General features: G+C 52.9%; 5 protein-coding genes across 5 annotated transcripts; 3 read left to right on the top strand and 2 right to left on the bottom strand.

Moving 5' to 3' along the window:
• Window positions 1-2,077: 2,077 nt before the first annotated feature.
• J4E82_008463 (uncharacterized protein) lies at window positions 2,078-4,827 on the bottom strand (the record flags this gene model as incomplete). Its single annotated transcript, XM_051734696.1, has 2 exons — window positions 2,078-4,530; window positions 4,581-4,827. 2 exons carry the CDS (start codon window positions 4,825-4,827, stop codon window positions 2,078-2,080), a joined length of 2,700 nt encoding a protein of 899 aa, XP_051585570.1.
• Window positions 4,828-6,293: 1,466 nt separating this feature from the next.
• On the top strand, window positions 6,294-9,840 carry J4E82_008462 (uncharacterized protein; the record flags this gene model as incomplete). The annotated part of the gene is made up of 6 exons (XM_051734695.1): window positions 6,294-6,299; window positions 6,530-7,243; window positions 7,295-7,846; window positions 7,894-8,151; window positions 8,205-8,382; window positions 8,432-9,840. 6 exons carry the CDS (start codon window positions 6,294-6,296, stop codon window positions 9,838-9,840), a joined length of 3,117 nt encoding a protein of 1,038 aa, XP_051585569.1.
• Window positions 9,841-10,700: 860 nt separating this feature from the next.
• J4E82_008461 (uncharacterized protein) lies at window positions 10,701-11,453 on the top strand (the record flags this gene model as incomplete). Its single annotated transcript, XM_051734694.1, has 1 exon — window positions 10,701-11,453. The coding sequence occupies one exon, from the start codon at window positions 10,701-10,703 to the stop codon at window positions 11,451-11,453; it is 753 nt and encodes a 250-aa protein (XP_051585568.1).
• A 70-nt stretch (window positions 11,454-11,523) lies between these two features.
• J4E82_008460 (uncharacterized protein) lies at window positions 11,524-12,035 on the bottom strand (the record flags this gene model as incomplete). The annotated part of the gene is made up of 2 exons (XM_051734693.1): window positions 11,524-11,855; window positions 11,909-12,035. 2 exons carry the CDS (start codon window positions 12,033-12,035, stop codon window positions 11,524-11,526), a joined length of 459 nt encoding a protein of 152 aa, XP_051585567.1.
• Window positions 12,036-12,923: 888 nt separating this feature from the next.
• On the top strand, window positions 12,924-14,312 carry J4E82_008459 (uncharacterized protein; the record flags this gene model as incomplete). The annotated part of the gene is made up of 1 exon (XM_051734692.1): window positions 12,924-14,312. The coding sequence occupies one exon, from the start codon at window positions 12,924-12,926 to the stop codon at window positions 14,310-14,312; it is 1,389 nt and encodes a 462-aa protein (XP_051585566.1).
• Between the last annotated feature and the right edge of the window lie 349 nt (window positions 14,313-14,661).

Raw genomic sequence — 14,661 nt, 5'->3', positions numbered from 1 at the left:
CAGCTTCATATATCGTATTTGGAACTTGTTCAGCATACCGGACGCAGTTGTGGCTATCTTTACAAGTTCTTCGCCAAGTTCTAAACACTATAACAAGCAGCATGCGATTCGCAACCGGTATCGTTTATGGCACTCTTGGATATTGGTGTCAAACATTTAATCCCATACTTCCCCCAGGTACCCAGGAACAGAGCATTGGCCAACAGCACAAGACTCTACACAAGTGGAGCATCCTCTATCTCGCTGATGCGCTGGATCTCGGCGGTGAATGTTCGATGCAAATCTTCCAGGCTTATATCATAGTCAGGCTCGAAACACATCAAACCTCCCCGATCATCCTCTATTATTCCAAGGACTGCAAAGTATCTATCGCGGGGCTCACCACATTTTCGATACCGGTAGTCGAAGGCTATGTCGAGTAGATTTCGTTGCAGAACTACTCCTTCCCTTCGCGCAGCCTGCCTCATCTGCGATTCGAGGATGTAAAGCAAAGGGGTCCAGTCTGTTTTGGTATTGTTATGGAGGTCGTACATTGGTGAGATAACCGCAGACTTGATCCGGAACACTAAAGCTCTCAAGGTTCGTAGGTCACCAGCCCACTGAACTCGGTGGCTACCGCACTGTAACGTAGTCTTTCTGGCTAACACTGCCTCCTGAATTGTCCACATGCGTTCAAACCAAGGTCTTGTAAGGATATTGTTGATGCTTCGTTCTAAATTGGGTATCGCGATATGGGACCACGGAGCTTCTTTCCCTTGGGCGTATGGTTGTATGAAAGCTTGCAAGTGTTGCATATCTGTCTCGGTATGTTCGGTGGGCTCACCCAGGTATACAAGGGTACTAGTGGCAGTCTTATAGATATGTTGCATCATCATGACCTGATGAGATCTCTCATCATTATTGGGTAGGTCTATACATATTGCATCGACCCAGAGAACTCTCGTCAAAGTTGGATGTCTCAAAGCTTTGAGGGCGTGGCCGAGGTTTGGCGCAATGAAGAAGCAATAGCCATCAACCGTAATTTCGACTTTTTCTTTCGTGTGAGTGCCCCACACATATGACAGCGCTTCGTAGGTGGGATTGTCTTCTAGGGCTGCTGTGGCCAAAGAGGTGCGTAACATGTCGTCAGGGCTTCCAGGATGGAGCGTGAGTAGACGGAAATCTCCCCGCCTCTTATCTATGCGTTCATATTTGTATCGTGTTCTTTCACCATTCTTTTAAAGTCAGCTGGTAGCCATGTCAAAACCCAAGGTGACGTACCAAAACTATAGAGGGCGGCGCCCCTGGACTATCCACTGTATATCTTATCCAGATGCCGAATGATATCTTCCATCCAACCGGTAGTGGAATCAGCCATCTGTCCATACGAAGTGGGAGGCTGCTGAGGCTGGAAGTCCACCGCCAGAACCGGGTCCAGTATGTCATCTTTACCTGTGCTATCCGGGTGATTCTTCGTCCTGATGCGATTGAACTGACTTGAAATGCTGTCCAAAGAGGTGCTTAACCTCAATATTTGAGCCGTGTGATATCGTAGAGGTACTACCACAATCCAGCGAGATGAACTGAACAAAACATGTGAGGCAGTAAATACAGAGGCTGGAAGGAAGGTGGCGCAGTCCGACACCAAGATAATTTCCGGTGAGGCCTGCCACAAGCACAGACACCTCAATGGGGATTTGGCGTACGAAGCACCAATCAAGAGCACTCGTTCTATATAGGGGCCTTGGAGATGGATTGTTTTGGGAAAACAGTGCAGAGCATCCCTCACATATGTACCATGAAGGAGTGCGACGGTAAAGGTTAGGCTGCGGCGACGTGTGTGACGGAAGAGGTCGTATATGGCAACCCGAATATGACAATGTGAAGGGTGATTCGATGTTTCATTAGCAAGCCACAAAAAACGCTATACGAAGGAAGCCTATTCCCCCAATGCAATGTAAAACGCAGCGCTATGTACATAACTCATAATACACCAAACATTAACCCCATCATCAACATTGTCAGCACACTCGTGCCCCTTCGCAGAAACTCAAAACACTCAGAATACATACGAGCCATACCTCTTGTCCTCCCACCCCTAGTAAGAGTCGCCAAAGAATTGACTGGCAAGCATAATATCCTTATCCCCATTGGCAAAGTCCCATCCAACGATCGTCGGATCTTGACTACAGCAGATGATCCTGCGGGCGTCGAACTGGAGTTTGAAGACTCGCGAGTTTGTGCCGTTGTTGGCGTTGAGGGGTGCGGCGAGCGGGTGAGGGGGGTGATGGTGATGGTGATGGTGGTGGTGTGGTGCGGCGTTAGCTGGGCCTGCGGCGCCTTGTGCTGTTGTTGCGTTTGCAGCGTTTGCGTTGTTTCCTGCCGCGTTGTGGGTGGCTGCGTTTGCATTTGCGTTGTTGGCAGCCGGACCATGCATTGCTTGGGATGCTGCGTGGAGGGCATTGGCTTGCAGGGCCAATGTCTGAGCTGCTTGAGCCTGAGCTTGAGCCTGCTGTGCGAGAGCCTGGAAGTTGTTCTGTTGCGCAGGAGCTTGGGCGTTAGCTGGTTGGTTGTGGTGTTGGGCACCGTGGTTCGCATTCGCGTTGGCAGCATGATTAACTGGCCTTCGTGGGCGGCCGCCAGCAGCTCGGACAGCATCGTTCTGTAGGAGTGTCTGAGATTTCTCCCAGGTTCCATCAGGTCCTCTCTTCCAGATGATGACTGTTTCGTCGTAGGAGCCTGAGACGATGCGCGCCCATTTGCTGCCGCCGCCACCCGGTGGGAGTTTAGCCCCATAGGCGAATATCTTGGATGGGTCGCGGGAACCAGCGTTGCGAGCACGTCGCTCAGCCCTGGTAAGGTTTTGGTCAGCGAGCAGACCACTAGCTTGTGCTGCAAAGTAGTTCCGATCGACGGACCGCGCTTCGGCCTCAAGCTCTTCTTCGTTGCCAGGAAGGTCGCCGAATTGAGCTTGCACGGTGCGCACAAGATTACTGTGGCCGTTCAGACAGGCCACTTCAGCTCCTGTCGCGCGGTCGAAGATGCGTACGCTTTCGTCTGAGCTTCCACTAACAATGCGTCGTCCGTCGAACTGAACACAAGCAATGCCCTTGGTGTGACCTGAAAATGTCCTTGTGCATGCGCCGGTGCGGACGTCCCAGCATTTGACGCTCCTATCTCCAGATGCTGAGACAATTTGCCCGTCAAGAATCTGGATGGCATTGACTGCAGCGCCGTGGCCTTCTAGCGTCATGATGAGGCTGTATGGAAGAAGGGGTTTGAAATGAAGGTGTTGGTTTTCAACGTGTTCCTGCATATTGATGATGTAGGAAGGGAACCGAGCGCTCGACTTCATGGTAGATGAAGGGTACGTGTCGTCCGTTGGCATCATCTCCTTGCGATTCCAGACCTTGATCGTCTTGTCTTTCGAGCATGTGACCAGGTAGCGATCGTCGAATCTTAGATTCAGAACCGACTCCGAATGCGCCCTTTCGATTTCCTTGATGATACGTCCGGTTGAAAACTTCCAAAGGATAACTTTGCAGTCGCTGCCACCTGACACAACAATGTCCTGATCAGGGCGTTCGTCGAATTGTAAGCACAGAACGGAAGCTTGGTGACCAGTGAGTGGTGGATGTACCAAGCGAAGGGTATCCAGATTCCAGATTCTGATGCTCTTATCCCTGCTGCCGCTGACCAGGTACTTCCCGGAATACTGTATAGTATACACACATTCGGTATGAGCTTCTTCTGGGTGGTTCGGGTGTGGTAGCTGGAAATTGGAATAACGACCGGTGCTCCAGTTCTCTTCTAACCTCCTCTTCTGCTTGTAAAGGTATTGCCAGTTGATCCTGGCTTCCGGGCCAGGGAGCAGGAGTGACGGGTGTATGGGAGGTCCGTTCGTGTCTGCTACTGCGAGCGCGGGCGATATTTCTTCAGACGAAGCATCCTGTCTTCTTTCTTTGCGTGCTATAGCAGCAGGCGATGCTGTAGGTGATGCGCCATGGAACGAGATGCCCTCCATCTTGTCCTCCGACTTGACAGACGGACTGTCGTCAGCCTCAACTGCTCCGTGCTGCTCGCCCCATACGTTGCTAGTAGAGCCCGCGCCTGCTGACATCTGCGTGCCATTTTCTGACGCGGCGCCGTCGCCAAACAACTGTCGTTCCCGCACGCGCTTCTTGTGGGATGGCTTGCCATAGTCGGTATCCTCGGCGGCTCTGTGTCGCGTCTTTCGCTCCTTCTCTTTAAACTCTGCGCGTTTCTGTCTCTGCGCCTCTTCGTATGCGCGGACCTGGGGGAAGTTGGAGTTCCAGCCTTCTAGTCTAAAAAGCAGCTTCCACAGGGGGCTGTCCAGCACCCGCTCCCTCCACGACCGGGACAGTGTTGATGCGCGCAAGAGCGTCTCGGGGTTCAGGTACGAGAGGATTTGGAAAGTGATTTCAGGAGGCAGGTGTATTACGGGGTCGAGGTGGAGGAGAGGGTTGAGCTTTTCGACGATGCCGGCTATCGAGGAGGTCCGCAGCGAGCGAAGAATGGCATAGGCGAATTCTATACATGATGTCAGCGCAGGTTCCCGTCACACCGCAGCTGCTACTTACCACTCCGTTCGTTCTCGCTCAGAGCCATGACCCAGTCGGGCAGGACGAAGGGCGAGTTGACTCCCATCTCGCTGTCAGTCAGCTGCACATCGCTGCGCATAACCATGTCGCCCTCATTCTGGCTCCTGGTGTCCTCGGAGTAGCCTTCGTCGAAGCGGTTTGCACTCATGGAAGAGGCAGGGCGGAAAGGATGCATGTAGGGCGAGGCAGAAAATTGGGCATTCGGGGTGCCTAGAGGGCCTGCCATGACGGTGCGCGCAAGTTGGGTGGGTGGGTGGAGACAAAAGTCGCTAGTCGATACGCAATCGTGTGCCGTTTGCAGCGCACTCTCTGTTGCGGCGAAAGGGTGAGGTGATGTTGTCTGCACATGCGCTCCCAGGGCGGTCGGGCTGATGCTGCCTGGCGATCTTGGTAATCAGGGTACGTACTGGAGTCACGGAAAGCGACGGGTGGCGGTTGTGGTGTCTTATGCAGGGACGGGCTATCACGGGTGTTGTCTTGTGTGGCTGTCGGGGTGCACATGGGCTTTGCTATGGGAATCTCCAACTTTCGCAGAGCCTCGACAAGTGCCCAGTGCATCATTGCTTCCCGCAACACACGCGCCTTTGCGCCCGTGCACCCGCACCCATTCACTCCAGATCTGCCGCTAGCCGAGCTGGCTAGGGCATGCGGACTACTACTCGTGCGGCCAAGTCGCTCGCATCTGAGACACACCAGGAGAGCCAACGCTAGACTGCCCGCTTAACGGCTGATGCACTAGAAGTGGAAGGATGCAGTCTAGAAGACTGGAAGAATTCCCCGATGTCATTACTCTCTTCACATGCACCTGGCAAGGTTTGCAATGTACATGAAGCGACTAGTCGACGAGGTTTGCGCAAGCCGTTTGAATTTAGTTTGAATTTTAGTTTGAATTTTACTGTTGAGCCATTGCTTGGTAAGGTGACGTGCTTGATGGTGACAATTCACCGGAGTGTCTGAGACACCCAAGGTTGCTCCACTCGTCACCTTGGGATACTGAAGCTTTTAATATCTTGCCCAGGTATTTGGCAGGTATTTGTGGCAGGTATTTCATGCACTCGACGCGCCCATCGGGCAACATCACCTGCTCTCGCGTTGCTCGGAGCTGGACCAATGCTGTCTTGTCGTCGTGTGGCATGTGAGAACGGGCGGCTAGCCAGCCCCCATGCCGTTTACCACAATGGCATCATGGCCACAGAACAGGACATGTTCTCTCACACCGCTCTCTAACAATACTCGCATGAGCCGCGCGCTGTACCAAGGGTCACGTTCCCGGCCAACAAGGCTGGAGAAATGGGTCCGCGACAGGCAAGTGTCGAGACGATCGCGGCCCAAGGCAGCACTTGTGCCGACATAACAAATACGCACGCGGCAGATGCAAAGGGCGAAGAGGGTGCTATGTTGCGATAGGCACATTGCTAAAAGGTCAAGTCATGGGAATGGGCAGGGCGGCTCGCAGAGTGAGTCAGCTGTCATATATCGCAGACTCGCGGTTCATCAAAGGACTGGGCTCTGAGCGAGTGGAACGGCGACGCGCCGGCTGGCTGTGGGGGTGTCACCGAGGCCGTCGCTCGTGGACACGACGGCTGCAAACGTTCGCGTTGGTACGGAATGCGAGCCCAACGCAGACGGGGAACAGTGACATGTTTTGAGTTTTGTAGTCGTCGCAGTCACATGACATGGGCAACGCCGCACATGCGGGTGAAACGCACGAGTGCCCCTTTCAGCATTACCCGCTGCAGCGTCTCCAGACATCTCCTAGACACACACCCGCGATAGCACGACTATCAGCGAACTCTGGAGCTTCCGACCGCTATCGCGACCCGCGTGCTGCAGGCCTGGCCGTGAAATTGTTGTCTGTCGCCGCACGATCCACGTCTCGCCGCCCTGCTCGGTTTAGCAGCTTCGACCCTGACCGCCTAAGGGCTTAGCGCGAGCGCAAGGAGATCGATGAAAGCAGCATGGAGGGCGGACTATCGTTTCACTCGGGTCTGGTGAGAGCCCATACCACCTTTGCCGTCTCCCATACACCACCAAAGTCGCCCTCAAAGCAAACTGCACACGCCCGGATGACCTCGACCGGGCCGCCTGCCCTCATGTCGCACCAGAGCTTCCAGAGCACCTACTCGAGCTACTCGCACAGCAGCGCGCGCGACACGCAGAGCACCCAGGCCACGAGCAGCTCGACGCTGTTCAACCCCCCGCCCAGCTTCCCGACATCGTCGACGCCCGTCAATGGCGGACCCGTCGAAGCCTCCGACAATGTCCTCAACAAGCGGGCCGACAAGGACACCTCGCTGTTCCAGCGCTGCTTGACGCTGCAGATGCGCTTGCGCTTTATCCCGGGCTTCAACCGCTGGATCGCCGAGGAGGAGGGCAAGGCCGACGACGATGCCGACCCCGTCACGCTGCTATGGCGCACCTTCCGGAGGGGCTACCCGCTGATGGAGCTGTACAACGCCCTCGAGCCCCGCACCCTCCTGACCATCCCCAGCTCCAAGCAGGACGAGAAGAGCCTGAAGAAGAACGAGAAGATGGCCTGCTACAAGTTCATCCAGAGCTGCGTCACCGAGCTGGGCATCCCCCAGGATAGCTGCTTCATCCTCGGCGACCTGTACGGTGACGACACAACCGGATTTGTGAAAGTGAGCATCCAGCAGACTGTGGGGTAGGCCCGCGCTAACAGATCCACACAGGTCACCAACGTCGTCAACAAAGTCCTGGACGAGCTCGTCGCCCAGGGCAAGATTGCTGGCGTCACCGAATCCCTCGACAACGCTGGCGGCGTCGGCACCAAGCGCACCCAGCGCGAGCACATCATCGACGAGCTGGTCAAGACGGAGCGTACCTACGTACAGCATCTGGAGCTGCTGCAGGAGTTCAAGAAGCTGGTAGAAGAAAGGGGTGTCATTAGTGGTGACCAAGTGCACGACATCTTCCTCAATCTCAACGCCCTCCTCGACTTCCAGCGCCGCTTCCTGATCCGCGTCGAACAAACCAACGCACAGCACCCCGATGAGCAAAACTGGGGCAACCTGTTCGTCTTATACAAAGATGCTTTCAAGGTCTACGAGCCGTACATTGCGAACCAGAAGAAGTGCGAGCAGATTGCTATGCGCGAATTCGACAAGCTAAAGGAGACCGGTGGACCAGCTGAGATGCGACAGATGGTTGAGTCGCCGACTTTGCTTGCGTCTTTCCTTTTGAAACCATTCCAACGACTCACCAAATACCCGTTACTGCTTCAGGTATGATTTAACAGCCTCCTCTCCAACCCCTTCGCTAACACAAACAGCAACTTCGCGACAAGGGCGACCTCGACGAAGGACGACGAGAAGACATCTCCCGGGGTATCGCAGCGGCCTCTTCCGTGCTCGCAGGCACCAACGACGCCATTGCGCGCGAAGAACGTGTCGAAGCAGTAGAAGAGCTCAAGACGCTCGTAGAAGACTGGAAGGGCCACAAGATTGAAGGTTTTGGTGACCTTCTTCTACATGGCCAGTATACTGTGCTCAAGGGTGAGAGCATGAGCTCGAAGAACGAAGAGCGAGAAGTAGGCTTTCTACCATGCTCATACCTTCCCCTGCATCGCTAACCCTCCCATAGTACAAGATCTACCTCTTCGAGATGATTCTCCTCTGCTGTAAAGAGATCAACGTCAACAAGCCAAAAAACAAAATGTCCACTCGATCCCTAGTCACCAAAGACGGGAAGCCAAAGTTGCAGCTCAAGGGCCGCATTTTCATGCAGAACGTCACAGAGACCATCTCTCTCCAGAAGCCAGGTGCGACCACCAAAGCCTCTATTCATAACACCCCAGCTAACCTACGCAGGCTCATACACCTGCCAAATCTTCTGGAAGGGCGACCCGGGAATCGAGAACTTCATCATCAAATTCACCTCCGAGGAAACCATGAAGAAATGGGCTATGCAGGTTGATACCCAGCGCCGGATGTGGAAGGACCAGGCGCGGACAAGCGCCAGCACCACAGCCTCCAGGCCATCAGATACCCAGTTCGCATACATGCGCGACCAAGTCTTGGAAAACCCATACCAGGAAGAAGACGAAGAAGATGCTGACGAGGACATCGACCCTGTTACAGGCTACCCCTACTCACGACAGAATACTGGCACCCCCTCAATACGTTCGCGATCAACGACTGGCGAAAGCGAAAGGGTACCACCTCCACGTTTTCCTATGGGCTACAACGGTCAGCCTCCACTAACCCTGCGCACGCAGCAGATACAGGACGCCGCCAACCAAGAATCCTACTTTTCTCCTACGGCCGAGACCCCGATGCAAACCCCAATGTCAACCCACTCTAACGCACGATCAAGCCAATCATCCAACGGCACCTTCCCCTTCCCCCGTCAAGCACCACCAAATGGATATTCTCACGAAGAGAACAATCGTCACACTGCTCCTGCTCAATCGCGCCACGGATCCAGGGGGGAGAATGTTCATCAACAGAGTCGTGCCCAACGTCCATCACTTCCGGCCAATGCCACTCTTTCAGCTCAAGGTAGATTGCGGGCAGCTAGTAGCCCCGATATCAACTCACATCTCCAAGGACAAACTCGAAGAGCGCCGCCGCCATCCCAGCCAGTGCCAGATGTGCCCCCCTTCCCCACACACTACGCGTACAACGCAGCAATCGTGAATCGCAGTAACAGCAACTCGCCCAACAACCCACCGCCGCGCGCTGCAACCCAGTCACCAGCAATCCAACGAGACCGTCTGATCCAGCAACGAACCGCCGCCGAGCTTGCCAATGCGAACAATGAGTTCCACAACACTGCTATGCGCCGCGATCCAAACTATCCGCCAATGCGCACAATGACGCCTGCATCATCGTTTGAGAGAAGCCAGGGCACTTTGACTCCAGCGTCCATGGACTCGCGGAACATGTCGCCTCCACTTGGTGTAGACCCCAATATACCGACACAACTCAAAGTCAAGGTCCATTGCCCATCAGCCGGGAGTTCCATGGTCTTGGTGGTCAGCACAAATATCAGCTACCAGTCGCTCAAGGACCGCATTGATGCAAAACTACAGCGATCGACGTCTGTATCACTAGGCTCCGGCCAGGTCAAACTCAAGTACCTGGATAGCGATAACACATACGTAAGCATCCAATGCGATGATGACGTACAGGAGGCGTTCGAGAACTGGAAAGAACAGCAGAGCAATCTCAACCCTGGTGGCGGACTAGGTGAGATTGAACTTTTCTGTCAACGGTAAATCATGTTGTTCTTTTCACATTTGGCATTACGGGCGCTATACTTTGGCATTGATTCTGGCGTTTACATGGCGTTATCGACTACTATATCCTATGGGAGGGCGAAACATTTACCCCGGCGAACATTTGGGTTGGACTGCTCTCACAAATATCCCCTCTATCGACACATCATCCATCACCACATGCGGGACCAGGCTTGGTGGGAGTCCAGCCGGTCTGCCGTTCATGTTGACGAGATTTCGCGCGCTGAAAGATCATATCTATACCACACGAGTTCGGTTGTTTTCTAGACTGCTTCGTATGCGGTGCCGGCTCTTTTTCTCACTTCTTCCTCTTCTTCTTGTGTTGAAGACTATAGGGTGGCGGGTGGTACGATTGAATGACGCAATGAACTTTCTTCATTTCTCCCCTTTGCTTTCACTTCTTGGTATGAATTTGTAGGTGTATGGTTGAAGGTTTGAAATGTTTTTGTGTTTCCTGCGAGGTAGATGTTTGTTAGATATTGAATATGATGGTTTGGAGCTGTTATGTACTCCTTTGGTGTATTCCATGTACGATGATGCTTGAATCATCCAAATTGCACCGTTGTGTGGTAAATAGCACCTCGAAATATTCCCTGTACTTCTTGTTACAATACATGTAGAATATTAGAAGTTCATTACTTTAAGCTAGCTTTTCTGGGATGAAGTTACAGGTCAGACAGAATGAACTCCTCCGCTGCCCATCAGTCTGACAGGATGCTACTGGCTAACCGGATCCCGAACCCACTCTTGTTAGCAACCAACAGTAATATGACTAATTTTCTTGGCACGTCGAGACAGATACGTCACGCACGCAACGTTCATAAAATACACAGACCGCCATGTCGCATATATACACGTCACAAAGAGCACTGACCTCGGATGCCCAAGCAATATCTTTGCTGTTCGCACTATCATGGCAATCCCCGTTCTCACGCCTCCAATTTGGTGACGTGGATCCAGACGCCCTAGCCAACGCTATGACATCTCGCATCGCCCGGCAGATTGAGGAGAATAGCATGCTTTTCATGGTCGCCCGCGATGTGAGGAACGGGCATGTCGTATCCGTGGCTCAATGGACGGTGCCTGCTTCTCCCGCTACCACGCCAGAACATGTACAGCAGCCAAGAGAACGGGCTCAAACAATTCAAGAAGAGGAAGATAGAGAGGAGCGGGAGGCATTCGAAGACGAAGTATACTTCAATTCCCTGCCTTCGACTAGCAATCGCGCTCTCATCATGGAATTCACTAGAGGTCTTCGGAATCTGAGGCAGCGTATACTACAGGGACAACCGCACTTCCTATTAGAGAATCTGGCTACGCATCCTGAACATCGAGGATGTGGGTTAGCGGCAAAACTGATAAGCGAAGTCTTGGACATGGCTGATGAACGGGGTGTGGTAACGTACTTGGAGACTGCGGACGATAACAAGGCACGGGGATTGTATGAGAGATTGGGATTTCAAGAGAGGGATAAGGAGACGATTAGGGACTTGAGCAAGTTCGCGAGTACGGAAGACATGGAAAGAGTTGGGGCTGGGATTGAGCATACGCATGTTGGATTTGTAAGAGACCCAAAACAGAGGAAAGACTAATGGATCCTACGCAAAGCAGCACTTCCGAGTCTTGCTATCAAGGAGACTCACACGCATCAGACGTGTGGGTCTAAGTCTCGAACCACTCCAACGCGTCGTCCTTGCCAAATATCGCTCTATATACCCTATCTCCATCTTCCTTGATAACTTCCTCGGTATGTATGCTATGCAAACTATACTCCCTCTCGTCCAAACTACTCCCATCCGTACCGTCCTTAGCAGCTCCAAATATGCGGATGTGGATGTACCCGTTGTCCAAAGCAGGCAGCTTCACCTGGCCGAAGAGATGCAGGCCGTACGCTGTGACGGCTGCGCGAACCGACTCGAGGTCTTCGGCAGTGAAGGATACTAGGTCGGCATCGGAGAGGTGTTTGACAGCGCGAAAGTACTCTGGCTCATGCTCTAGTAGGATTGTTAAAATGGTCGATTGCGATTGAGTGCGGGAAGCAATTTACTGTCATGGTCGCGCCGCAGCTTGATAAGCTCTTGTTTTACGGTGTCCAGGACCGATTTGAAGGCATCGACAGATGCTGGTTGGGGCGCGTGCGCTGGGCTAAGGTCGACGGTTTCTTCTGTTGCCATCTTGGATATTGTACTTGTGGGTTGTGGGTAGCTATGGTAAGTAGTAGAGATGATCAGTGAGGTGACCCAGGAGTTGGAATAACATTAGTTGAGGTACAGCTCTATGCGCTGCCAGGGGTTTGCCATGACGTGGACTGATCAAGGATACGATGTTAGATGCGGCGTGTCGCGTCTCAGCGAGTCGGCGTCGGGCGCCCAGCCTACAAAACTTGGAAGTGCGACGGCGTGAACTTGTTCTTGCATGGCCTAAAGGGTATATCTACTAACGGATCGTCTATTTTTGAGACGCGTGCTGTAATTGAACCCATTGATTGTGTGGTTCCTGAGACTTGAAGGCGTGGACACTGAGATGATTGACGATCATGAATTCGTGGACCCTTGGACCCTGACAAGTGGGGACCCCAAATGACTAAGCACGACATCACGCCCTTCGAAGCTTTCCCCGCTCTGTGCCTCCCCTGCATGTCATCGCATAAGTGACGGTGCATCATAGACAAGTCAGATAACCACCAATCAATCGGTAATCTGCGAAGTTTTCCGACGCATTACTGCGATGCAGCACCGTCTGCGGAGAACGCGGGGCGCGACACCGGCCCGAGAGATGGACTGGGACCACTTAAAAGAGAGCTGGAGATACTCACATGTCTTCATTTGGAAAAGTACAGTCACTTGCAGTTAATGTAAGGTGCGATCTGCTTGAGTTTTCCATCTACGGTACATAAGTAGTTCCCAACGCGAAGTCAGATCGATCCATTCAGTCCTGTGGTCCAAGGACAGCATCGACCAATAACCACTCGGGCGTCTATAGCGTCTAGTGCGACCTTTCTCAGAGGTTCATAAGTCCTTGTACAGTCTACGGTTAGATGCAATACGGTTCTCTTCTTCAACATGTCTACTACCACTACCGTCACAGAAGATCGCATTGAGCTGACGAGGTTCCCAACGACCTCTCATCACGCGTCGAACAAGTCGTTGCCTTCCACCCCACGCCCAGCATCTGTCAGTCACATTCAAGATGAAGGGCCGGATAATTCAGCCTACTCTGTTACAGCGGTACCGGACGGAGGATATGGGTGGATTGTCGTCGCTGGTGGCTTCACAACGAGCTTTTGCAACAACGCGATCATCAATTGCTGGGGTGTACTGCAGGCCGCCTTACTGAATTCAACACTGAAGGATGTTGCACCAGCTACACTTTCTTACGTCGGCTCTCTGGGACTCGCGAGTGGTGCACTATATGGACTGGGTGCCGTCAGTCTGATGAGATACATAGGCTGCCGGGCAACAATTGTACTTGGAAATTTCCTCATGGGCCTGAGTCTGATTGGAGCAAGCTTTTGTACGTCAAACTTGCCGGGTCTTTTTGGCACATACAGTATCGTTGGTGGCATTGGGATGTCACTGAACTGGACTGTCAACAACACAGTTCCTGTGCAGTATTTCAGCGCTCGTCTTGGTCTGGCGAATGGCCTCATCAAGCTTGGCGGTGGGGTGGGTGGTTGTGTCATGGCCATTGCTTTGGAAGCTTTGAATCGAAGAGTCGGCATCGAGTGGACCTTCCGGATCCAGGGACTCCTGACCTGGGCCATCGGTCTTCCTGCCGCCTGGGTGGTGAAGGACCGTGTTCCGCTTAGGAAGGCACCGTTCGTCGATCTATCCATGTTCAGGTCTGCCACCTTTATTGCGACTTTTGTTGCAAGCGCGATTGGTGTCTTCGCACTCTTCGTTCCGCCATACTATCTACCGTTGTTTGCACAATCGATTGGCCTTAGTCCAAGTACCGGTGCTGGTCTGGTCGCAGCGTTCAATGCCTGCAATGCTTTAGGTCGGTTTATCGCTGGTCCTTTATGCGACAAAATCGGTCCACTCAATATGTTCGTCATCGCAATGGCTCTCAACGCTGCGAGTATGCTCGCGATCTGGCCAGTCTCCAGCACGCTGGGCCCGCTAGTACTCTTCGCCATCATAAACGGTGTCGCAAATGGCGCGTACTTCACTACCCAGCCGACTGTAGTCGCTGGTATATTCGGTCCTGGACGAGCTGCAGTGGCTATGAGCATGTCGGTCACAGGCTGGAGTGTTGGTTATCTTATGGGCGCGCCAATTGCCGGTTACTTACTACAAGCTGCAGGTGGTAAATGGGGAAGCGGATCAGGGGTAGGTATTGACGCTTACCGACCTGCCATTTTCTACGCTGGTGGAACTGCGACCATTTCCGCGTTGTGTGTTGTCGTCGCTAGGCTCATCGTCACTAGGAAACTGCGCAAGAGAGTCTGAATAGCTTCGATGCATACAACGATGGGTGTAATCATGAAGTTGTCATTATCACAAGTGCCTAGGGGCACTGGATTTATTTAGTCTATAACCAGTATGAGTCAATTCAATAATCATTGCATCCATCTATCTCGGTCTGTCGATATGACGATACCCTTTGTTGACTACGATCTGATCGCTGTCTTCTATTTTGACCCGTCAATATGATGACGTCCCTTCTTTCCTACACCCTGATCGCCGTCCGCTCATCCCAATCTACGGTCAAGTTTCGCATTTGGCGATTTTCCTTATCCGCATTAAAGGTCCCTAGCATGCGACAACATGGTGTCGCTGCTTCACTATTACCCCCCAT

This window comes from Alternaria postmessia, assembly GCF_024291825.1.
Source record: "Alternaria postmessia strain BMP 2775 chromosome Unknown scaffold_68, whole genome shotgun sequence".
NCBI classification, from domain to species: Eukaryota; Fungi; Ascomycota; class Dothideomycetes; order Pleosporales; family Pleosporaceae; genus Alternaria; species Alternaria postmessia.
Note: the sequence above shows the minus strand (reverse complement) of the source record. Positions and strands in the feature narration are given on the sequence as shown.